This window comes from Hyaena hyaena, unplaced genomic scaffold (assembly GCF_003009895.1).
Source record: "Hyaena hyaena isolate Hyena2069 unplaced genomic scaffold, ASM300989v1 scaffold_372, whole genome shotgun sequence".
Taxonomy (NCBI): domain Eukaryota; kingdom Metazoa; phylum Chordata; class Mammalia; order Carnivora; family Hyaenidae; genus Hyaena; species Hyaena hyaena.
This window is the reverse complement of record NW_024081004.1, coordinates 1,024,979-1,051,326: the sequence shown is the minus strand read 5'-3', so window position 1 is coordinate 1,051,326 and position 26,348 is coordinate 1,024,979. Positions and strand designations below refer to the sequence as shown.

General features: G+C 40.2%; 1 protein-coding gene across 1 annotated transcript in view; it reads left to right on the top strand.

Moving 5' to 3' along the window:
• The window catches only part of CPLANE1 (ciliogenesis and planar polarity effector 1), a 137,601-nt gene extending 112,616 nt beyond the window's left edge, over positions 1-24,985 (top strand). Inside the window, exons 47-54 of the mRNA XM_039250526.1 lie at positions 10-141; positions 9,666-9,831; positions 12,344-12,402; positions 12,852-13,019; positions 13,839-13,963; positions 18,962-19,051; positions 24,003-24,157; positions 24,625-24,985. Coding sequence (XP_039106457.1) covers positions 10-141; positions 9,666-9,831; positions 12,344-12,402; positions 12,852-13,019; positions 13,839-13,963; positions 18,962-19,051; positions 24,003-24,157; positions 24,625-24,798 — 1,069 coding nt within the window. The 3' untranslated portion in view covers positions 24,799-24,985. The remainder of the gene's footprint in view (positions 1-9; positions 142-9,665; positions 9,832-12,343; positions 12,403-12,851; positions 13,020-13,838; positions 13,964-18,961; positions 19,052-24,002; positions 24,158-24,624) is intronic.
• Positions 24,986-26,348: the final 1,363 nt, after the last annotated feature.

The following is a 26,348-nucleotide window of genomic DNA, read 5'->3' as shown; positions in this document are numbered from 1 at the left end:
AAAATGAAGTGTTTCACTAGATCCACTCCAGATGACTGGATTGACTGATATTGCCGACATTATTGATGACCTTATAACAAAAGATGGAGTTTCCAGTGAAGAGCTCGGTTTAACAGAACAACAAGCTAAGTCTATCTCCAGGTACTTACTGATTCAATTAATTTTTAACCCACTTAAAATATTTATGGTTCAAGATTATGGTTCAAAATTAGCCATATTTTATTTTTTAATTTTTTAATGTTTATTTTTGAGAGAGGGAGGTGGGAGAGAATGAGAGAGGGAGAGAGAGAATCCGAAGCAGGCTCCACGCTGTCAGTGCAGAGCCCCACGTGGGGTTCAAACCCACAAACCATATCGTGACCTGAGCTGAAATCAGGAGTCAGTCGCTCAACCAACTGAGCCACCCTGGTATCCCCAAAATTTGTTGTATTTTAATGTGACATTTGTGTGTCACTCCTTCCCTTTCCCAACAGTAGACAGACTTGTGGATTTAATACCAGTGCATCTGTATCCTCTGAGTTTTCCCAAGGTCTCATCATTTTATTTTTGTTGTCATTATTATATTTTAATTAATTTATTTTGAGATTTTAAAAAATTTCAGTATAGTTAACATAGAGTGTTCTGTTAGTTTTGGGTATACAATATAGTGATCCAGAAAATTTGTACATTACTCAGTGCTCATCTAGACAAGTACACTCTTAATCCCCATCACCTCTTTTCACCCATCACCCCCCCCACCTCCCCTCTGGTAACCATCAGTTTTTCTATAGTTAAGAGTCTGTTTTTTGGTTTGTCTCTCCTTTTTTCCTTGTTCATTTGTTTTTCTTGAATTTCATATATGAGTGAAAACATAGGGTATTTGTGTTTCTCAGACTTACTTCACTTAGCATTATACTTTCTAGCTCCATCCATGTTGATGCAAATGGCAAGATTTTCTTTTTTATGGCTGAGTAATATTCTGTATATATATGTGTGTGTGTGTGTGTGTGTGTGTGTATACACATTATCCATTCATCTGTTGGTGGACACTTCTTTATCCATTCATTTATCAATGGACACTTGGGCTGCTTCCATAATTTGGCTATTGTACATAATGCTGTAATAAACATAGGGGTACATATATCCCTTCGAATTAGTGTTTTTGTATTCTTTGGGTAAATACCTAGTAGTAGAATTACTGGAGCATAGGATAGTTCTATTTTTAATTTTTTGAGGAACCCCCATACTGTTTTCCACAGTGGCTGCACCAGTTTGCATTCCTACCAGCAGTGTATGAGGGTTCCTTTTTCTCTGCATCCTTGTTAACACTTGTTATTTTCTGTGTTTTTTACTTTAGCCATTCTGACGGGTAATGTGATATCACATTTGTATTTCCCTGATGAGTGAGGTTGAGCATCTTTTCATGTGTCTGCTTGGCATCTGTCTTCTTTAGAGAAATGTCTGTTCATGTGTTCTGTCCATTTTTAGTTGGATTATTTGGTTTATTTGGTGTTGAGTTGTGTAAGTTCTTTATATACTTGGGCTACTAACCCTTTAATGGATATGTCATTTGCAAATATCTTCTCCCATTCAGTGTATTACCTTTTAGTTTTGTTGATTGTTTCCTTCACTGTGCAGAAGCTTTTTATTTAGATGTAGTCTCAGTAGTTTATTTTTATTTTTGTTTTCCTTGCCTAGGAAACATATTTAGAAAAATGTTGCTTTGACTGATGTCAAAGAAATTATGGCCTGTGCTCTCTTCTAGGAATTTTATGGTTTCAGGTATCACATTTGGGTCCTTAATCTATTTTGAGTTTAATTTTGTCTGTGATGTAAGAAAGTGGTTTGGTTTCAGTCTTTTGCATGTTGCTGTTCAGTTTTCCCAACACAATTTGTTGAAGGCCAATTGACTATATAATAGTGTGTTTATTTCTAGGCTCTCTATTCTGTTCCCATTGAACTTTGTCTCCATTTTTGCACAAATACTATACGGCTTTGTGCAGGTTGGTGGTATAACTTGAAATCTGGGATTGTGATACCTCCACCTTTGTTCTTTTTCAATATTGCATTGGTTACTTGGGGTCTTTTATAGTTCCATACACATTGTGGGGTTATTTATTCTAGTTCTGTCTGTGAAAAATGCAGTTTGTATTTTGATACGGATTGCATTAAATCTGTAGATTACTTTGGGTAATATAGACATTTTAACAGTATTTGTTCTCCCAATCCATAAACATGGAATATCTTTTCATTTGTTTTTCTCATCTTTAATTTCTTTTATTAGTGTTTTATAGTTTTCAGAGTACAGGTCTTTCACCTCCTTGGTTAAGTTTATTCTCAGGTATTTTATTATTTTTGGTACAATTGTAAATGGGATTATTTTCTTAAATTTTCTTTCTGCTGCTTCATTATTAGTGTATACAAATGCAGTGAATTTCTGTATATTGATTTTGTGTCCTACAACCTTAGCGAATTCAATTGTCAGTTTTAGTAGTTTTTGTTGGAGTCTTTAGGGTTTTCTATGTATAGTATTGTGTCATCTGCAAATAGTGAAAGTTTTATTTCTTCCTTACCAATCTGGATGTCTGTCTGTCTGTCTGTCTGTCTTTCTTTCTTTCTTTCTTTCTTTCTTTCTCTCTCTCTTTCTCTCTTTCTCTCTTTCTCTCTCTTTCTCTCTCTTTCTCTCTCTTTCTCTCTCTCTCTCTCTCTCTTTCTCTCTTTCTCTCTTTCTCTCTTTCTCTCCTTCCTTCCTTCCTTCCTTCCTTCCTTCCTTCCTTTTTGTATGGTTGTGTGGCTAGGACTTCCAGTACTATGTTGGAGTGGACATCTTGTCTTCTTCTTGATATCAGGTGAAAAGCTCTCCAGTTGTTGTTGTTGTTGTTTTACCATTGAGTATGATGTTATCTGTGTGTTTTTCATATATGGCTTTTATTATGTTGAGGTATGTTCCCTCTATATTACCTACTTTGTTGAAGGTTTTTATCCTTTCTCTTGTTGATGTGATGTATCATGTTGATTCATTTGTGAATACTGAACCATACTTGCATACTGGAAATAAGTCCCACTTAATCATGGTGAATGACTTTTCTTTAAATGTATTGTTGGATTTGGTTTGCTAATATTTCGTTTAAGGATTTTTTTCATCTGTGTTCATTAGATATATTGGCCTGTAGTTCTCTTTTTTTGTAATGTCTTTGTCTGGTTTTGGTATCAAGGTAATGCTGGCCTCAAAGAATTAATTTGTGAGCTTTCCTTCCTCTTATTTTTTGGAATAGTTTGAGAAGAATAGATGTTAACTCTTCTCTACATGTTTGGTAAAATTCAGCTGTGAAGCCGTCTGGTCCTGGACATTTTTGGGTGGGGGGCAGTTTTTTGATTATTGATCCAATTTCATTGCCAGTAATAAATCTTCAAATTTTCTGTTTGTTCCTGCTTCAGTTTTGAGAGGTTGTATGTTTCTCAGAATTTTTCCATTTCTTCTAGGTTGTCCAATTTGTTGACATCTAATTTTCCATTATATTTCTTACAATCCTTTCTATTTCTGTGGTGTTTGTTGTTATTGTTATTTTTCCTCTTTCATTTCTGATTTTGAGTCTTCTCTGTCCTTCTTTTCTTTTTTTCTTTTCTTTCGTGAGTCTGGCTAAAGGTTTATCAATTTTGTTGATCTTTTCAAAGAATCAGCTTCTGGCTTCATTGATCTGTTCTGTTGGTTTCTTAGTTTCTGTTTCATTATTTCTACTCCAATCTTTATTATTCCTTTTCTTCTGCTAGTTTTGGGTTTTATTTGTTCTCTCTTTTCTAGCTCCTGGGGTTAAGTTGTTTATTTGGGATTTTTCTGCTTTTTTCAGATAGGCTTGTATTGCTATAAACTTTCAACTTGGGATAGCTTTTGCTACATCCCAAAGATTTTTGACCATTGTGCTTTCATTTTCATATATCTCTATGTATTTTTTAATTTCCTTTTTGATTTCTTGGTTGACCCATTTGTTGTTTGGAAGCATGTTATTTAACTGTGTATTTATGCTCTTTCCAGATTTTTTCTTCTAGTTGATTTCTAGTTTCATAGCATGTGGTCAGAAAAGATGCATGGTAGACCTTTGATCTTTTTGAATTTGTTAAAACTACTTTTGTGGCCTAATATGTGATCTGTCCTGGAGAATATTCCATGTGCACTTAAAAAGAATGTGTATTCTGCTGTTTTAGGATGGAATGTTTTGAATATATCTGTTAGAACCATCTGGTCCAATTTGTCATTCAGAGCCACTGTTTCCTTGTTGATTTTCTGGTTGGATGATCTACCCACTGATGTAAGAGGGATGCTAAAGTCCCCTACTATTATTGTATTAGTATCAGTTACTTCCTTTATGTTTGTTATTAGCTGCTTTATGTATTTGGGTGCCTTCATGTCAGGTGCATAAATATTTACAATTGTTATATCTTCTTGGATTCTCCCCTTTATGATTATATAGTGAATTTCTTTGTCTCTTGGTACAGTCTTTTTTTTTTTTTTTTTTTAACATTTATTCATTTTTGAGAGACAGAGACAGAGCACTAGTGAGGGAGGGGCAGAGAAAGAGGTGAGACAAAGACTCTGAAGCAGGCTCCAGGCTCTGAGCTGTCAGCATAGAGCCTGATGCTGGGCTGGAACCCACAAACCACAAGACCATGACCTGAGCTAAAGTTGGAGGCTTAACTGACTGAGCCACCCAGATGCCCCTACAGTCTTTAAAAAAAAAAAGTTTATTTATTTTGAGAGAGCATGTGAGCAGTAGAGGGGCAGAGAGAAAGGGAGAGAAAGAATTCCAAGCAGGCTTTGCGCTGTCAGTACAGAGCCAAACCAGGACCGTGAGATCATGACCTGAGTTAAAGTCAAGAGTTGGATACTTAAACAACTGAGTCACTCAGGCGCCCCTTTAATCTTTGTTGTTTTTAATGTTTTTTTATTTATTTCTGAGAGAGAGAGAAAGAGAGAGACAGCATGAGCAGGGGAGGGTCAGAGAGAGAGGGAAATACAGAATCCGAAATAGGCTTCAGGCTCTGAGCTAGCTGTCAGCACAGAGCCCGACGCGGAGCTCGAACCCACGAACTGTGAGATCATGACCCTAGCCGAAGTCGGACACTCATTCGACTGAGCCACCCAGGTGCCCCCTTTAATCTTTGTTTTAAAGTCTGTTTTGTCCAATATAAGTATTGCTACCCTAGCTTGCTTCTTTTTTCCATTGCATGATAAATGTTTCTCCATCCCTTCATTTCCAATCTGCATGTGTCTTAGGCCTGAAATGAGTCTCTTATAGTCTTATATAGATGGATAAAAAAGTCTTCTGTCACCATATGTTTTTTGATTGGAGCATTTAGTCCATTTACATTCCAAGAAGTTATTGATAGGTATGTACTTATTACCATTTTGTTACTTGTTTTATGTTGTTTTTTTTACTTTTCTGTTCCTTTCTTCTCTTGCTCTCTTTTCTCATGGTGTGCTGGCTTCTTTAGTGATATACTTGGATTCCTTTCTCTTTATTTTTTACATATCTGTTACTGGTTTTTGATTTGTGGTTATCATTTGGTCTGTATATAACATAACATCTTATGCACATAGCAGTCTATTTTAAGTTGATGGTCACTTATGTTTGAACCCATTCTTTACTATTCTCCCCACCCCCAATATTTTAGATATACTGTGTCATACTTTGTGTATGTATCATCCTTCTTTTTGTGAGTTTCTTGACTGATTTTTATACATATATTTATTTTTATTACTTTTGTGCTTCCTGCTTTTCTTATCCTACTTATGTTTTTTTTTTCTTTCCATTCAAAGAGTCCTGTTTGACATTTCTTATACGTCTGGTTTAGTGGTCATGAATTCTTTTAACTTTTGTCTGGGAAGCTCTTTATCTCTCCTGTTCCTAATGATATCCTTGCTATCCTTGGCTGCAGGTTTTTTCCTTTCAATACTTTGAATAGGTCATGCCACTCCTTTCTGACCTGCAAAGTTTCTGCTGAAAAATCAGCTGATTGCCTTATGAGGTTTCCCTTGTATGTAACTGTTTTCTTTTCTCTTGCTGCTTTTAAAATTCTCTATCATTTTTTTGCCATTTTAATTATTATATGTCTCATTGTGAACCTCCTTGGGTTGATTTTGTTGGGGGATCTCTGTGCCTACTGGATCTAAATTTGTTTCCCTCCCCAGACTCAGGAATTTTTCAGGGATTATTTTCTTGAAATAAAATTTCTATCTCCTTTTCTTTGTCTTCTCCTTCCAGGATCCCTATATTGCAAATGTTGTTATACTTGATGGTGTTGCTGAGACCCTGACACTATTTTCATTTTGTATTATTTTTTCTCTCACCTATTCAGCTTGATTGCTTTACATTACTCTGTCCTCCAGGTTGCTGATCCATTCTTCTACTTTCTATAGTCTACTATTCATTCCATCCAGTTTACTTTTAATTTCACTTACTGATTTTTCATCTCTGATTGGTTCTTTTTATGTTTTCTGTCTCTTGTTAAGGGTCTCATTGATGTCCTTCACTGTTTTTTCAGTGAGTAGCTTAATTACCATTCCTTTAAGTTCTCTATCAGGCATATTACTTATGTCTGTGCTGAGGTCTTTCTGCAATTTTTGTCCTGTTCTTTCGTTTGGGACATATTCCTCTGTCTCCTCATTTTGTCTAACTCTCTGTAACTGTGTCTGTGTGTTAGAGAAGTCATCTGCATCTCCTGCTCTTGCAAGTAGTGGCATATGAAGAAGTGGTCCTATAGTGCCCTGCAGGGCATTGTACCCAGTTCACCAGAACCTAACGCTTCAGGGGTATCTCTTCTGTGTGTTGCATGTGCCCTGTTATTGTGGCTGAGCCATTTTTTCCTGCAGTCCGTTGTCTACATTGGCTCTCTTTGCCTGTTGTGGACAGGGTTTGGTCCCTGTGTTGTAAGTGGGTCAGTCTGGGGCTGCCTTGGGCTTGAGTTGAGTCAGACCAGGTGTTTGCCAGAGATGCAGTAGCACCAAACTGCAGGGTACATTCTCTGTGTTGCCCCCTGAGAAGCTATTTTTGATGGGCGGGGCCTGCAGTCAACCCAGATGTCTACCCCGGCCACTGCTGGAACCACAGTCTGAGTGTTGTGTGTGGTTGTCTCTCCTTTTCCTTGGGTCAGAAGTCACTGTGGTGTTGACTGTTGGGGCTGCTTGTATTGCCAGGTTTGTGGCATAGTTTTGGATGGGCTGTGGCCAAGAATGTATCGGGGGTGAGTCTACCAGAGAGCATTGGGGCAGGACATGTGGTGTTACCATGATTTGTGTGGGTTTGCTATTGGAGGACAGCTAGAGTCAAGTCCTGCTGGAGGGGAAGGGTCCACAGGAAAACATGGTGGGGGGGAGGGGGAGGGGTGTTAGTATGTTAGATAGAGAGTGTCAGTATTGCACTGGTTCCCTCAGGTTTCTCTGTGTCTAGGCTGGGGGTGGGGGATGTAAATGGTGCCTGCCAGCTCTTTTGTTTTTGGATAAGTCTCCCAAAGATCCTTGTCCCTCCAGCACAGGCTCTGAGATTAGTAAACAAACCTCCCTTCTCTGTGCCTCAGGCATTTTTCAAACTGTTGCTTCCACGCTGTATCCTGCAAGGCTGTCTCTTGTGCTGTCTCTTTAAGGGCAGGGGCTCAGTTCACTTTAGGTTCAGGGATTGATTGGGAGGACTTACAGAACTCTCATAGAGTCATAGGACAGTTACAGCAAGAGAAGACATGCGGTAAATTCCCAGGGAAACCAGGCACAAGTTTCCAAGTATCCTTACCCAGTGCAGTCACAACAGGACACACTTAATTCCTCCAGCAACAGGTCGAAACTACACATGTGAGACAATGTCCACCAAGGAAGCTCATTTAGAGACTCAGTTTCCAGAGTTTTTCTTGGGGGTTAGGTAGGCAGCCTCTGCCTGGCACATACCGAATCCATTCCAGAAGGAAAAGCAGGTGTTCAGTATAAATCACATTGTTTGTACCCGTGACCCACCTTCCATTTAGGAAGATATTCTCCTCTCATGCTGGGTGAGGAGTCTGCCCCAAACCCCTGTCTCACATCACCTGTTTTTTTGGACCACTCTCAGTATTACTTGTGTCAGTTCATATCATCTGAGAAGTAGAAGCCGACATGGGATAAGATGTGCAAGCCAGTTATTGGCAGAAAGGCCTGTGAGGAGAAAGGGGGGAAAAGACAGAAGTCAGGGGAAGCATCAGACCATATTGTAGGTGTGATCCAACCCTGTGAAGGAGAGAGGGAAGGGGAAGGGGAGAGGGTTGAGTAAGTAAAATCTAGGAGTACAGTGTCCCAGGAGAGTTTCAGCCGGGTCGGTGGTGAGATGTCAAGCCAGAGTTGCCCGCCAGAGGAGTCCTGTGTCTTGCAGGAATGGGCCAGCCATAACATCCCTGCCATGCTCAGTCATTAGCTCAGGTCGGCCCATGGGAAGTATGACCTGGGCATGAGTCTGAGGCTGGATTCACAAGGCCCGCTGTTTTGAAGTCATCTCTGTATTATAAGTTTTAGAAGTGACTGAGATAGTCCAGGAATAGATGATGGGTGAAGAAGCCCAAAACAGAACCTTTAATCATTTTCCTTTTTTTCTTTATTTTAGAGAGAGCGAGAGTGGGGGAGAGGGGCAAAGGGAGAGAGAGAGGCTGTCCAGGCTCCACACTCGACATTGAGCCTGATGAGGGGCTCAATCCCACAACCTGGGATCATGACCTGAGCCAAAATCAAGAGTCGGTCTCTCAAACAACTGAGCCACCCAGGTATCACCCAAAAGAGAGCCTTTAAAGACATTAAATTGAAGTGGTGAGCAGAGAAGAAAGGAGCCAGCATAGGAGGCTGCACAGTGTTTTCAGAGTTAAATAAGACCCAGGTAAGAGAGAGTTTAAAGCAGAAAAGAAAAGCCAATTTATTAAATGTTACAGAGAAGTCCAGCAGGCTGAAGAGGCTGTTGGTGAGCTCTGAGATCATTTTCAGTGGATTACAGGGAACAGGATGGAGCAAATTGATAAGAGATCTTACTGTATACTACTTTTGCGAATGGACAAAATCTTTCCAAATAGGGGTGTCTTGGCTAGCTCAGCCAGTAAGGCATACATACGACTCTTGATCTGAGAGTTGTGAGTTCAAGCCCCATTTTGGGTATAGAGAGCACTTAAAAATAAATAAACTACCTTGGGCCGCCTAGGTGGCTCAGTCAGTTAATTGTCTGATTCTTGATTTCCACTCAGGTTGTGATATCCTGGTTCTGAGTTCAATCCCCATGTTGGGGCTCTTAGCTGATGATGCAGAGCCTCCTCCTCCTCTGTCTCTCTGCCCCTCCTCTGCTCGCTCTCTCTCCTTCTCTCTCTCAAAATAAATAACATTAAAAAATTCTTTAAAAAACTTTCCAGAGGTGCCTGGGTGGGCTCAGTCAGTTAAACGTCCGACTTTGGCTCAGGTCATGGTCTCGCAGTTTGTGGGTTCAAGCCCCACATGGACCTCTGCGCTGACAGCTCGGAGCCTGGAGCCGGCTTCAGATTCTATGTCTCCCTCTCTACCTCTGCCCCCCCTTTTTTCTCTCTCAAAAATAAACATTAAAATTTTTTCCATATAAATAATATTTAGTTGTGATACTGCTTGTATCCATAAACAATTTAAAATCAAGTGATGCCCTTCTTGTGAAATTTCTCAGAATTCAGCATTCTTCTGGTAGACCAACACAAAGAACTGAGAAGGAGAGAAGAGAAATTCAAACGTGGATGAGAAGAAAACGAAAGGAAAGAATGGCAGAGTACTTAAATGAGCTGGCGGAAAAGAGAGGGCAAGAACATGATCCTTTCTGCCCCAGGAGCAATCCAGTAAGTTCAAAATCAAGGGCAATGGAATTGCCACAGAATATGTGTAGTTTTTCCCTGGAAAATATTCAAGGAAATGATTAACATAACTTGGATGCATTTTGTATTAGACAGAAATGTTACCATTTTACGGAAGTCAGAAAATGTTAAGAAATTATCTTAGCACAATGTAGCAAGGTATTCTACAAACCATGTCCTCATGAACTGTCTTAAATATTTTTTATACCTCAGGCTAATTATGGCTTTAGCTAATTTTAGCCAAATGAAGATGTTGAGTGATTGGGTGACCAGTTGGAGCTATTCCCATAATTTTTATGAGAGTTCAATGAACAACTGACTATATGTGTAGTAAAGTCATTTTAAAAATCAATTTTCTGGGGTGCCTGGGGAGCTTGGTCTGTTAAGCATCCAGCTCTTGATTTTGGCTCAGGTCACGATCTCACGGTTTGTGAGCCCTCTGTTGGGCTCTGCACTGACAGTGTGGAGCCTGCTTGGAATTCTCTCTTTTTCCTTCTTTCTCTCTCCCTCTCTCTCTACGCCCTTCCTGCCCGATCTCTCTCCCTCTCTCAAATAAGCTTTAAAAAATTTTTAAAAATCAATTTTCTATCCATAAGTTGTCTACAAAAAATACAGAGTGAGGGGCCAGTCATGTACCAAGGATACAGTGGTGTGGTGTATGTGTGTATGTGTGGGCATGGATATGTGCATTTCAGCTGCCCTTTATCAACATTTATTTACTGATCCCTGACTATGGACATCACAGTTTTCTTCAGAAGGTGAGATAAAGCAGTGTTACTTTGATAATCACATTACTGTGAAAGTTACATTTAAATTATGCTTAGATTATAGTGCAGCTTTTACTTTGTAATCTGAAATATTATAATAGTACTTATTTTTCAGCATCATTAGGGAAATATGTTCTATAAAAGTGTATTTTCCAGATAAAGTTGTCACATTTAAGCACCAAATGGTGCAAAAGTAGGCAAATTATATAAAGTGCATAATTTACTCAACTTGTGTCTGGAGAAGTCATATTGATGTTAATATATAACATTTTGTCTGTTGATAGTTTTAGGGACCTGGTAATGACCTTTGGGCTACTGAGGTACATGACTAGAATTTTTTTTTTAATATGTATGTATGTATGTACGTGCTTACTTAGTTATAGCATGAGCAAAGGAGGGACAGAGAGAGAGGGAGGGAGAGAATCCCAAGCAGGCTTCACGTTGTCAGCGCAGAGTCAACTGCGCGGTTCAGACTCATGAACCGCAAAATCACAATCTGAGCTGAAACCAAGAGTTGCATGCTTAACTGATTGAGCCACCCAGATGCCGCATGACTAGACTGTCAAAGTGCATGTGTTTGTGCATTCCTCCACCCCATGGGGGTGAGCTCTGATATCACCTTATCCATGGATCAAGCAAATACCAAAGATACTTAGAATTGTGTCCAAATTTAGAATAAATTAACTCAGAGGGCACTGGGACTGCTTGGTTCATATACTTTGTGACCTCTCCATATGATTGCAGATCATTTTTCTTTATTTTTAAGAAATAAGCTTAAGCTATTGGATTAATGAGGGGTTAATGTGATTTAAAATGTCATTTGAATTTGTATCAGAAACTAATAAGACCTTTGTTACTACTTCCATGCAGGACCTACAGAGAGTGAATGCACTTCTATGTGCACATTTTTATATGTAAAAGGACTTGATTTCATTAGTAACTCAGCAGTAATTCTTAATGTTCTGGAATAAGATGTATGTAGCTGATATTTGCCAATTGCCTCATGGTACATAAGTTTTGAAGAGTTTACAAGTCACAGTGAATGTACTACAGTAGCTTCTGTAAACATTTTAAGACATCAGAGTGATGGCTTTCAAGGTCTAACTCCTTTCTGCTTTATCAAGCAAGCTCTCTGTGAGATTAATCTCAAGATTGAATAGGAGTGTATGTCTCCATCCTTAAAATGCTCATGTTTTCTATTTTAAATGCAGCCAATAATGTATTTTCTCCAAAAGAGGAGGCTTAATTTAGCTACTAAAATAGATTTTGCAGGGGCGCCTGGGTGGCTTAGTCGTTAAGCGTCCGACTTTCGCTTAGGTCATGATCTCGCGGTTCGTGGGTTCGAGCCCCGCGTCGGGCTCTGTGCTGACTGCCAGCTCAGAGCCTGGAGCCTGTTTCAGTCTGTGACTCCCTCTCTCTCTGACCCTCCCCTGCTCACGCTGTCTCTCTCTCTCTCTCCTAGAAATAAATAAAAAATATTTAAAATAGATTTTGCATTCCACTTATTAAACTAGATTTTAATTACATGATGCTTTAACATTTTTCACGTTTGTGCTGGGATAGGAAGTTTTGTCAAATATGACAGTGTTTGGCACTGTTTCCTAAATAGCAAAATGTGTTTTAACCTCCTATTAAATTTGATTAGTGGAATTTGCATGTTTCCCATGGATCATAATGGTTTAATTATTTGAATTGAACAATAATGAACTAACTGTGTATTTGTCATACAGTTTTATATGACTTCAAGAGAAATCAGGCTGAGAGAGAAGATGAAGCATGAAAAAGACAGGTGAGCTGGCTAGTGGTCATGAGCATTTTCTCTAATTTGCTCACCCGAGGCCTGGAGAGTGTTGTAGGAATTCCAGTTTTCACAGTAGTTCCTTTTTGCCCATAAACAGAAAATTCTGGGTGATAACTCCAGGGAAAATAATTAGACTCCACTAGCCTTTTTAGGAATTTGCCTTCAAATATTATTTATTCCATTGAATTTTTATGACTTCTACTTCTGCTGTTTCCTCCCTCTCCCAATCCAGATATGTACATTTTGAAGATACCCAAAAGGCCATAAGATACCTTTACTAATACTACCTAATGGTTTTCAGAAATGTGAAATATGAATTTGCATTTGAAAAGCATTGAAAAACAGAAATGCTAGTTGATCTTCAAACATTATGTTCCCTCCAGAAGTACAAACTGAAAATTACTTTTATTAAATGTTGTTTAATTCTTTGTCTTAAGATTGCTACTCTCTGACCACTATAATCGTCGAATCTCCCAAGCATACAGTCTGATGAATGAACTGTTATCTGAATCAGTACAGCTGCCAGCTACTGCACAGAAACCATTGCATAACAGACCCAGAACTGCTCACATATCTAGACAGCAATGTTCTCTCTCTCCAAGAAGGTAAGACAAAGTTTGGCAGGGCATTCAACATGATTATGTCAGACATGATAAGAAGAAATTCAGTGCTTTTGTAACCCAAGTTCTGTATATTTGTACCTACCCTGCTCAGAAATATGATAATCAAGTAAAAAAAAATGGTCCCATAGTTATGAAAGAATAATTTATAGAAAGTTTATAGATAGTTTAAAAAGTTTAAAGTTTCTATAAATAGTTGATAGAATCACCAAGGAAAAAGACAAAAATGGCATTAAATCTCTAAGATAAAACAAAGTACTTCAGCATACCAAATACAGTTTTAATATCCATTCAGTTATTTACTTCTCTTCTGTAATTTTTAATATTTCCTTCTGTAATTTGCCTCTTAACTGCTCTCCCTGTTTCTCCACTTGGCCCCATTCTTGCAGAAACAGTCCCCACCAGCTTATCACTTCTCTCCTGCCTCTTCCCAGCACAAACCCAGACCTAATCACATCCCTTGTGTGTGTAGGAATTGATGTTTACTCAAAATACCAGAGATTCCCTTGAAATCTTTTCTTGAATAAAGCAGGGTATTAAATACATAAATAGCTTCCAAATACATAGGCAATTAGAAATGGACAAACGAATAACCAAAAACAATTTCTTTGGGGAAAAAATGAAGCTTGAGGTATGAGACATGGAGAATGTTTTATTGAGAATTGTTATAACACTAAATGTATCACCGAGGGACAGAATAAGCAATGTCAGGTGAATGTATTAATCTGAGCTAGATTTTGGAATTTTTGAAATATAGTGATATGGGATTTTAGGAATATAATAATTATATAATTTCTACTTTAGAGAGAATCAACATGATCACAGTATTTCAATAAATCAACCTGGAAATTTCAGATATATATCCAGACCCAGTTGTACCCGAAAGGGGAAAGCTTTTGGACAACATCAAGGCCCCCCTTGGCCACATGGTAAGGTATTTTAAATTTTGTATGATTTTGTATTCCTTGGAGGAATAGGTCGTCTCCAAAGTTGGTTTTCATTAGTAAAAACTGTAAATCTTCGTGAAAAGCAATTCTTATTTCAGCAGAACGCAAGTGATTGATAAAGACTTACCTGTGCTGGGATTTTGTTCTATTGCTTTGAAATAGGAAAACCTCAGGAATATTCTTAAACAAATGGGTTTTTTTCTAATAGAGTTTGATCAGTCAATAATTTAGATATGACTGATTTGGGAATTTATTTCTCTTGTGTGTCTGGCTAAAGATGTAGGTATTTTTACAAATCTAGCTCTGATAGAGATCAGGATGGGTTAAATAGAGATCAGAAAATCACAGAAGAGGAAAGTACTAAGAGGCCCATATCGAAATATGTTTTTACTTTTAAACGTTTGAAGATATGTTATTTATTGCTAGCCTTCCTTTTGTTAATTTTGCCATTTTTTGGTTTTGATTACCAGAGTAAATCATATTTATTTTGTGACATGATCACACACTAAAAATGTATAATCATGACTTAATATGTAGTGTAAAGGTACACAGCTAAAAATGCATTAATAAACTGATGTGCCAGTTTCTGTTTAAGTTCTTCATTTACAACCCTGTGAGACAGGTACTGTTATGTTCTCATTTTAAAGATGAGAAAACCCAGGCATAGAAAGTTGAAATAAATGCCTCAAATCAGATAGCTAGGAAGTAACAATAAGAAAATGCTGCTCTTGGGACACCTGGGTGGCTCAGTCAGTTAAGTGTTCAACTCTTGATTTTGGCTCAGATCGAGATCTCATGGTTTGTGAGATCAAGCCCCACATTATGCTGATGTGTGTGACATGCTGACAGCGTGGAGATTCTCTGTCTCCCTCTCTCTCTCAAAAATAAATTAATCAATTAAAAAATACTGCTCTTTTTAAACCAAAATTTCGAGAGTACCTTTTGAAATTTTTATTTTACATGTGATACATTTGCAAAAATTAAATAAAATACCCAAAGTTGGCAAGGATCTTAAACTTGAACCCGAGGTTTCTCAAGATCACATGGAAAATCTTGGATTATATGGAAATGTGTCTTTGTGTGGACCTGTCCAAGGTCAGGTCTGTATTGTGCTGCACTTGCCTCTGGTCAGCTCACCTGCCCTTGCTGGACCTTGAAGAGGTGCTCCTGCTGCTTTGGGTTCAGAAGCCCTCAGTGACCCTCCCACAAACAGACACACACAGATGAGTCCGTAGCTTGTCCCTGGCCTTCGAGGCATCCTCCCCTTCAGCCTTCTTAGCCTCCTTTCCCCATTTAATTGGTGCTGCTTGCCCGCTTGTTTTCCAGCCACATTCTGTACTTTGTGCCCCATTCTTTCGTTGAAATTCTCCCTTACCTTGAATGCCTCACCTCTGCATCTTGGAAGCCATCCAGAATCTTAACTCTTTAGTTCTTCTAACCTAATGCCATGATTTTTTAACATCCATAATTTCAAGTTTATATTGGGGCTAATACTTATCTTGCATGGTGTTTGTGAATATTAGAACTTTTTTTTGAGAGAGAGCATTCATGAGCAGAGTGGGCATGAGCAGGGAATGGGCAGAGGGGGGGAGAGAGGTTTTTTTTTTAATTTTTTTAATATTTATTTTTGAGAGAGAGACAGCATAAGTGGGGGAGGGGAAGAGAGAGAGGGAGACATAGAATCTGAGATAGGCTCCAGGCTCTGAGCTGTCAGCACAGAGCCTGACATGGGGCTCGAATGCACGAACTGTGAGATCATGACCTGAGCTGAAGTCAGAGGCTCAGTCAACTGAGCCACCCAGGTGCTCCTTTTAACACCTTAAAAAAAATTTAGAGGCGCCTGGGTGGCTCAGTCGGTTGAGCATCCGGATTCGGCTCAGGTCATGATCTCGCGGTCTGTGGGTTCGAGCCTCGTGTGGGGCTCTGTATGACAGGTAGCTGTGAGCCTGGAGCCTGCTTCTGAGTCTGTGTCTCCCTCTCTCTCTGACCCTCTCCTGCTCATGCTGTCTCTCTCTCTCTCAGAAATAAATAAAAGCATTAAAAATAATAATAAATAATAAAAAGAGTTTAAAAAAATTTTTATTGAGAGTATATGTATGCATGTGAGGTGGGGGAAGGGCAGAGAGAGAGCATCCCAAACAGGCTCCACACTGTCAGCTTGAAGCCCAATGTGGGACTCTGTCTCACGAACCATGAGATCATGACCTGAGCCAAATTCAAGAGTTGGACGCTTGGGGCACCTGGATGGCACAGTTGGTTAAGTGTCCAACTTCGGCTCAGGTCACGATCTCACGGTTTGTGGGTTCGAGCCACATGTCGGGCTCTGTGCTAATAGCTAGCTCAGAGCCTGGAAACTGTTTCAGATTCTGTGTCTCCCTCTCTCTCTGACCCTCCCCTGCTCATGCTCTCTCTCTCAGAAATAAATAAAACATTAAAAAAAAAAAAAGAGTTGGATGCTTGACTGAGCCACCCAGATGCCCCTAGAGATAACTGTTTTTGCTACCACTGTAATCATTTGTTTTTTGTCCTCTGACCCCTTAGTCACATGTTTATGCAATAGGTCTCATGTTGTAGTTACTTGTAAACTTAGGTCCTATGCTAGACTAAATTTTTTGAGGGTAGCAACACTCTCCTTTATCTCGTACTCCCTCTCACACTGAACAAATAAAATAACTGAATACTTGGATAAATGAAAACAATGACTATTTAGCTTTTTTGCCTAAAAATAGCTATTTATACACTACTATTTGGGGATATTAGTGGGTGGGTATTGCTGTATTTATATCAAACAAGACCACTATATGACTAGCCGTTATCCCAGCTAACCTGTTACTTAGCTTCCTCAGAACGTGAGAGACCAAAGCAACTCAAGGAGCTGGTGAACAAGCTGGCTTCTCTCCAGGTTGTGCCTACGTGTGGCCTCTTCCACACCCAGAACCCAGCCATTTCCCTGGCTGCGTTCAGAGGCTTAGGCGCCCCCAGTATTGTGGGGCAGTGGGAGAAACCCACACATAACTGATCCCAGGTCCTTTTCCCAGGTCCTGTCCTAATCAGTGACACATGTCACCTGGGCCCATGTGGGGCAAGTTCAGTCATTGCACAGATAGGGACGGAGAGCTCATCAGGATTTTAAAATTCACTGCTGCTCATTTTGTAAAAGAAGAGTTTTTTTGAAGATACTTGAGTCTTTGTGTTGTTATCTGTCTTGTAGAAAGCAGTGTGTAATTTCTGGCTACTATCTTCAGCCCTGATTGAAAACTGTTACACTTACCAATCCCCCTGCCTTTTGTTTTTGTTTTGCTTGTTTCATGTTTAGTTTTATCAAAAACAATATAAAGGTTGTATGATGAATAACTAAGAAGCATCAAAGGCATAGTTCAAGCCTGTGGAATCTTGCAGGCCTGCATTCCCGACCCAGCTCTGCTGCTTACTTTGTGCCCTCAAATATATTACTTAAAACCTATCTTACAGAGGTATTGAAATAATAAGGAGAGTATTTTGAGACTCCTGGGTGGCCCAGTCAGTTGAGTGTCCTACCTCAGCTCAGGTCATGATCTCATGGTTAAGTGAGTTTGAGCCCCGCATTGGGTTCTGTGCTGAGAGCTCAGAGCCTGGAGCTGCTTCGGATTCTGTGTGTCCCTCTCTCTCTGCACCCTCTGCTCATGCTCTCTTTGTCTCTCTCTAAAATAGATAAACATTTTAAAAGATAAGGAAAGCATTTTGCATAATATAAATAGTAAAAGTTTGTTATTAATCCTAGAACTTAAGAAACTTTAGTTAATCATCCTCTCAATACAATGGAAGTCTGCATTCTGCCAGGGTGTTCACTGCTAACAGGCTTTTGGGCCTGGCTCTTCCAGCTGTCAGACATGTTGTCAAGGCACATTTGCCAATTTGAAAAAGGACCATGGTTGTGCTATGAGGGGCCCAGGTTTCTTTTCTTAATTGTTTTACATTTTTTTTCTTAAATAGTTTATTTTCAAGTTGGTTTCCATATAACACCCACTGCTCATCCCCACAAATGCCCTCCTCCATGCCCATCATCCTCCTTCCCCTCCCCCCCACCCCTATCAGCCCTCAGTGTGTTCTCGGCATTCAAGAGTCTCTCATGGTTTTTGCCTCCCTCCCTCTCCCCGACTATTTTCCCCCTTCTTCTCCCCCATGGTCCTCTGTTAAGTTCCTCCTAATTCTCCTCTATGTGCAAACATATGACATTTGTCCTCTGCCTGACTTATTTTGCTCAGTTTAACACCCTCAAGGTCCATCCACGTTGCTACACATGGCCAGATTTCATTCTTTCTCATTGCCATGTAGCGTTCCATCGTATAGATAAACCACATCTTCTTGATCCATTCATCTGTTGATGGACACTTAGGCTGTTTCCATGTTTTGGCTATTGTGGAGAGTGCTGCTTGAACATTGGGGTCCATGTGCCCCTATGCATCAGCACTCCTGTATCCCTTGGGTAAATTCCTAGCAGTGCTTTTGCTGGGTCATAGGGGAGTTCTATTGTTAATTTTGTGAGGAACCTCCACTCTGTTTTCCAGAGGGGCTGCACCAGTTTACATTCCCACCAGCAGTGCAGGAAGGTGCTAAAGTTTTTTAATGCTTATTCATTTTTGAGACAGAGAGACACAGCAGGAACAGGGGAGGGTCAGAGAGAGAGGGAGACACAGAATCCAAAGCAGGCTCCAGGCTCTGAGCTGTTAGCACAGAGCCCAAAGCAGAGTTCAAACTTACAAACCCCAAGATCACGACCGAGCTGAAGTCAGACACTTAACTGACTGAGCCACAAAGCCGTCCCTGAGGGGCCCAGGTTTCAAAGCAGTTTTCCCTTCCTTCATCTGCACTTTTGTTTTGCTTTGTTAGTTCAAATAGACCACGATGTATTGGGCCCTCTTAATCAGAAGTTTCTGTCCTCAAAGAATTTATAATACAATATATGTACAGACAGTTAAAGAAGTGTGCCTGTTTTTATAGGAACTGCTACTTTTACCACACCGAATAAAGGTGATGGAGCCAAAGTGGCAGTAAGAAAGCCTGTGCCATCTCCAGTTACCTTCCAGAAAGGTAAGGGATAAATGAAGAATAAAGTGGTTTTTTTTTTTTTGTTTTGTTTTTGTAGGCTTCACACCTAGCCCAACATGGGACCCGACCCTGAGATTTAAACCTTAGCTGAGGTCAAGAGTCAGATGCTTAGCCGACTGAGCCAGCTAGGCACCTGAAGAATAAAGTTCTATTTTAAAGAAAACTTTAGGGGCACCTGGGTGGCTCAGTTAGCTAATAACCATCTAACTTTGGCTCAGGTTGTGATCTCAGGGTTCACGGGTTCAAGCCCCGCATCAGGCTCTGTACTGACAGTTCAGAGTGTGAAGCCAGCTTCAGATTCTGTATCTCCTTCTCTCTCTGCCACCCCCCAAGAATAAATAAACATTAAAAAAATTTAAACTTTTTTTATAAATGTTTTATTTTTGAGAGAAAGAAGACTGAGTATGATCGGGGGAGGGGCAGAGAGAGAGGGAAACACAGAATCTGGAGCAGTCTCCAGGGTCTGAGCTGTCAGTACAGAGCCCAACAGCAGGACTTGAACTTGTGAGACACAAGATCATGACCTGAGCCGGAGTCAGATGCTTAATAGACTGAGCCACCCAGGCGCCCCAAGGATAAAGTTTTTGAACTTAAATTTTTAAAAATCATAAGACAGGGTGCCTGGCTCTGTTCGTTAAGCATCCTACTCTTGATTTTTGTCAGATCATGATCTCCTAGTTCTTGAGTTTGAGCCCCAGTCAGGCTTCACATTGTAAGTATGCAGAGCCTGCTAGGGATTCTTTCTCTCTCCCTCTCTCTACCCGTCCCCTGCTCAAGTTTGCACTCTCTTTCAAAATAAACAACTTAAAAAAAAATTTTTTTTAATCATAAGACATTCTTAGAAATGTAAAATGCATGGCACCTGGGTGGCTCAGTCAATGTCTGACCCTTGATTTTTGCTCAGGCCATGATCTTGTGGGGTCAAGCCCTGCTTTAGGCTCTGCATTGTGGAGCCTTCTTGGGATTCTGTGTCTCTCCCTCTCTCTTAAAATAAACTTAAAAATTTTTTTTCAAATACAGATTTCAGAGTGAAGAGTATGGCTGTGTGGTACAGAAGTTCAGAGAACAGGCTGTGGGGTTAGCTTTGTTTGGAATCCTAGTTCACCAGTCATTCTTTAGCCCTGGGGAAATTCCTAACCCATCTGTGTAAGCCTCAGTTTTCTCACCTGCAAAATATGGATTGTAATATTGAGAACATATATATTGTGGGCTTAGCTCAATGCTGAACATAAATACAAGGATTCAGGAAGGTCTTATTATCACATGGTCATGCAGCACACAAACCCATAAGTTTGGGATTCCAAATTAGCTGTGCTCTGGTCGGCTAGAGAGGGAGATGGTAATGATCTTAAGAATGAAGATCTAGCCCTAGCTCACCCCTCACCCCATGTTACTCTTCACCATTTAAAAGGTACTTTCACTATGCTAAACAAATTAGAGAAAGACCAGTCTCCTATGACTTCACTTATTTGTGGAATTTAAGATACAAAAGAGACGAACATAAAGGAAGGGAAGCAAAAATAAAATAAAAACAGGGAGGGGGATCCTGAGGAACCTCCACACTGTTTTCCAGAGGGGCTGTACCAGTTTACATTCCCACCAACAGTGTAGTAGGGTGCCCGTTTCTCCACATCCTCTCCAGCATCTAGAGTTCTTTGATTTGCTCATTTTAGCCACTCTGACTGGCGTGAGGTGGTATCTCAGTGTGGTTTCGATTTGGATTTCCCTGATGAGGAGGGATGCTGAGCATCGTTTCATGTGTCTGTTGGCCATCTGGATGTCCTCTTTGGAGAAGTGTCTGTTCATATCTTCTGCCCATTTCTTCACTGGGTTGTTTGTTTTTCGGGCGTGTAGTTTGGTGAGTTCCTTATAGATTCTGGATATTAACCCTTTATCTGATATGTCATTTGCAACTATCTTTTCCCATTCCGTTGGTTGCCTATTAATTTTCTGGGTTGTTTCCTTGGCTGTGCAGAAGCTTTTAATCTTGATGAGGTCCCAATCATTTATTTTTGCTCTTGATTCCCTTGCTTTTGTGGAACTCCCCTATGACCCAGCAATAGCACTGCTAGGAATTTACCCAAGGGATACAGAAATGCTGAGGCATAGGAGCACATGGACCCCAATGTTCATAGCAGCACTCTCCACAATAGCTAAAACATGGAAAGAGCCTAAGTGTCCATCAACAGATGAATGGATCAAGAAGATGTGGTTTATCTATACCATGGAATACTACATGGCAACGAGAAAGAATGAAATCTGGCCATTGTAGCAACATGGATGGACCTCGAGGGTGTTATGCTGAGTGAAATAAGCCAGGCAGAGAAGGACAAATATCATATGTTTGCACGTATAGGAGGATTAGGAGGAACTTGACGGAGGAACAAGGGGGAGAAGAAGGGGGGAAATGGTGGGGGAAGGGAGGGAGGCAAACCATGAGAGACTCTTGAATGCTGACAAAAACTGAGGACTGATGGATGTGGGGGGGAGAGGGGATGGGCATGGAGGAGGGCACTTGTGGGGATGAGCACTGAGTGTTATGTGGAAACTAATTTGACAATAAACTATTTGTAAAAAAAAAAAAACAAAACAGGGAGGGGGATGAAACATAAGAGACTCCTAATTACAGAGAACAAACAGGGTTTCTGGAGGGGTTGTGGGTGGGGGAATGGGCTAAATGGGTGAGAGGCATTAAGGAGGGCACTTGTTGGGATGAGCACTGGGTGTTACACATGGGGGATGAACCACTGGAATTCACTCCTGAAATCGTTATTGCACTATATGCTAACTTGGATGTAAATTAAAAATAAGTAAATATATAAAATTAAAAAAAATAAATAAAAGGTACTTTCATGTTCATTCTCCTGATAGCTCTTTGTAACAACCCTGGTAGACAGGGCAACTGTTATCCCCATTTTAGAACTGAAGCAGCAGAGGCTTAGAGAAGCCTCCCCCTTTGCTTCTCAGGATGAGAAACCTGAATTAGTCTGTTCTATGTTTCTCCACTCCCTCCTTCTTTCCTTACAGATTCATCTTTCAGTTTACCACCTCTCTCTTCAGCTGTGTCTGCTGTTTAACCTGTCAGGTTTTGATGTTGATGGCTGTATTTCTTAGAAATTCTCTTTGGTTCTTTCTCAATAGTTTCCCCGCTATAAGCCTTAAAACCCAAGGCTATATGCTTCAGATTCTGTGTCTCCCTCTCTCTCTGATCCTCCCCTGCTCACGCTCTCTCTCTCAGAAATAAAAACATGAAAGAAAAAAAAAACCCAAGGCTGTAGTTACTAGGATAAGTTTGAGTGCTAGAAACATCATTTACTGTGCTTTTAATTGTGTAATCTCAGACCTTTTTTTTCCCCTTTCAAAATATCTCATTTTAATCTTTTGTAAAATATTTTCTAGTTTAGAGTACCCCAAGGGGTGCCTGGCTGGCTCAGTAGAGCATGTGACTCTGGATCCTGGGGTTGTGAGTTTGAGCCCCATGTTGGGTGTAGAGTTTACTTTAGAGAACCCCAAAGCTATTCTATTCTAGATATTTTCTAAAAAAAAAAAAAAAAAAAAACTTATCAATGTTAGTTTAACAGATAAAATGCTCCAAAATACAATGTTTCCCCTAAAAATAGCTGAAGTTACATGTACACTGGTATTCCATTCATGCAAGCTCCAGAGATCCAGGGTTTTGTGAAGTGCGTTATGATCTAGCATGAGGCCTTGCCCATAGAAAGGCAAATAGAATTATTTGTTTCATTGCCCAGTGGCAGCCCTGCCTGTGACAGGATCAAATTGAGTACACCTCCAAGTTTGTAGCTTGGGGGTAGTGTCTGGAGTGTGGCCCAATAATTGACATGGGGGCAGGAGGCGGAACAAGGTTCACTGTTCAGTTCCGGATTCCTCAGGCCGACCTCCATAGATCCTGTTTGGCAATATGCTTTATAAAGAAACTGAGCGGTGGTGTTCACTGTCCTCCAGAGAGAGTGCTTCTTGAGGTAAGCTGGTGCCCTTGCCAGCCTACTTTCCACTGTGGGGTTTGTCCTTGATGTGTCATGGGCCTTTTACCTAAGAAAGCATTCACTGTCCACACTGGGGCAGGAACAACCAAACTCGAAAAGCTTTGCACACGCTCAGTTTCACAGCATTGTTTTCATAGTGTATTTTTATTTTAAGATTGGATATCCCGAACAAATCCTAGAGAAATGCAGTCTGATCTGAAGAGAAGGAAACTGCAGAGCCATCCCTGGGTAAAACAAGGTGAGAGAAAGCCAGTGATAGCTTCTCAAGGTGTGTAGACACCCCATGGGTAAAGGTTTATCCTTTAAAATGCAGGACTGTTCACCTTGATTTCTTAATTTTGGTGATAATTTTGTTATTCTTTTTAGATGGCAGTAATTATGTTCATTTGACAAGAATATTGAAGTCTAGTTACCAAATTAATTATAACAAGTGGAGGCGGGATTAGTTGTGGTCACAGCCTTTGCTAATCTCTCTTTACAGCCTGAATGCTTGAAGCAACAACTCTGCGCCCTTTCTCTGTTTGTCTGTCTGCTTTGGAGACACAGCCTGCCCTTGTGGTTATGAGACTGCTTAGCCACATGTTGGTTTCTCTCTTTATTGTCCTTCAGTCTCAAGTCTTTCTGTTTTACTGGCTGTTTTCTTTTTCACCACAGTGTTCATCCAACTTTGCACCTGGAACTTCTCCACAGTTTCGTTCTCTCTGCGGCCTCTCTTGTCCGACAGGTTACTGTTGTTCTTAAAATTAAGAGACGGCCAGGATTCTGTTTCCTTCTGTCACACAGACAGGGCAGGAATTGTTAGAGCCATATCTCGATCTTGTGATTCAAATATTAGGTAAAATGTGACTCCCTTAGATTTGATGATAAAAGTCAGAATAAACCAACAAACTTATAAATGTAGTAGCTTTGTCCTTTTCCCTTGAAAGGTTCTAGTGCTCCGTGTGGGAATCTGCAGTGTACAAAAAAGCACATCAGTGCTGAGCTTTCACCTCGATCAAAGCAGGTGCGTATAGAGTACGAGAGAGAGACCATGGTGAGCCCCTGGACAGTTCTTCACGAGAGGCCCACTTCCCTTCTACAGGTACGCATGGTTCCAGATTTCAATTTGCCTAGTGATTTCTCTGCGTTCCCTAGTTGTTCCGTCTGTTTTGTTTTGTGGGATGTAGCGATACTGCAAGATCGAAGTAGTAATTCAGAGCATCTACACCTTTGGCTTAGGGCTCCAGCATTTATCAGTATTTTCCTTGATTTTGTATTTTCCTTTTAACTAAAAAATAACAAAACTGTAAGAACTTATCATTGTACTTCAAGTATAAAAACCCATTATGTCCACTCTTCAGATCTGGTGCCAGCATTCAGTTGTGTCAGGTGACATTCAGCTCACTGTCGATCCAGATGTCCTGGGCAACCCCTGCCCTGGTTTGCTTCGTATTTCCTTCACCAGTTGGTGGATGAGCGACCCTAGAATCTTTGGAAAGCTTAGTTCATACTCTGTTTGTTTTTTCCTCAGGCTAAGACCACAACTTACTACCTTTCTTAATTTGATAGGACTTGTCAGCAACCGAAGAAGAGCTAGAGCCTCCTTTCGGAGTGGGTGGTATCGACAGCGTGTCTGAGAGCACGGGCAGCATCCTCAGCAAACTTGACTGGAACGCCATTGAAGACATGGTGGCCAGCGTGGAGGACAAGAATCTGTCTGTCCACTGGGCCTTGGACCTGTAACACCTGAGTATCATTCTGTTTCCAAGCGGAGGCTAGCCTCTCAATGATGTAGTACTGAAAGATTTGTGTGTTCAAGGGAGAGAAGCAATGAAGGACACAGCATGAATATACCACCTGCAGCCATATCATTCCCTGGATTAACCATTTCAAGAGGGAAAATAAACACTTCTCAATAATTTTGCCTTCATGGGGAAAGGGTTATGTAACTATAGATCCATGCTTTTGCATTTTGATTCCTCTTTAGGCATACTTTTTTAAATGATGAAAAAATGAAAAGTACCTGTAAAGCCAATCTCCATAAATATTTAAGTTACTTTCAAATAAAAATCTATTTCACCTCTTCCTCTACTACCCCCCGAGTTTTGAGAAGCAACTTTATATGGATAAACCTGATGGAAAAAATTCTTTTGTTGAGAAGAAAGTCACAATCTCACTCTGAGACACTCAATAATGAGCTCCATTTAAAAATACAGCCTTAAATTCACCTGTGCAGGCCTGGCCCAGGAGTTAAAAGGATCCACCGTCCACCAATACTGGACTTCTAAATAAGCCAGGTTTCATGGAGGCCACATCTGTCCTCTGCTCTGGAGCCTGAAAAGCCTTGGAGAAAGAAGCAAACAAACAGGGCTGGATGCTTCGAGTGGGAAATAGGATTTCTGACTCCAGAAAGCTCACGTTAACTTAAAAACCACGGTAGAGATGTGGGTAGTTTCTGGGGTTGCACTCAAATAATGTCATAATTTGGGAGATAATTTTTATGAAAAACTAAAAACCTTCACTTTTTTATTTAGTATCAAAGAATACTGTTGTCTGAAAAAGCTATTAAATATACCTCCTTTTCCAGCTACATTTGTGAGGCCAGATTTTTTTTTGTATATATGTCAACCAGAACAATCTACTGAAACAGATTAAATGCAGAAGCAGATATGGGAATTCAGCTGTCTTCCATTAGGCCAAACATTAAAGAGATTTGTAAAACTATAAAATAATGCCACTCTTCTCATGAAGTTTTGTTTTGGAAAATGGTCATTTTTGTGACTATGTCTTATAAACATTCAAAGGGTCATTGTAATTAAAAATGTTTAAACATTCCTCTTTTAATTTTTAACATGATAAATGTTCACAGATATACTCACATAAGCAAAAGCTCTTTAGGACCTTCAATAATTTTTTTTTCTTTCATAGTTTATTGTCAAGTTGGTTTCCATATAAAACCCAGTGCTCATCCCAACAAGTGCCCTCCTCCTTGCCCATCACCCCCTTCCCCTCTTCCCAACCCTATCAGTCCTCAGTTTGTTCTCAGCATTTAAGAGTCTCTCATGGTTTGCCTCCCTTCCTCTCCCCAGCTATTTTTCCCCTTCTCCTCCCCTGTGATCCTCTGTTAAGTTTCTCTTCTTCCACTTATAAGTGAAAACATAGGGTATCTTTCTCTGCCTGACTTATTTCGCTCAGCAGAACACCCTCGAGTTCCAGCCATGTTCCTACAAATGGCCAGCTTTCATTCTTTCTCATTGCCATGGAGTATTCCATTGTATAGATAAACCACATCT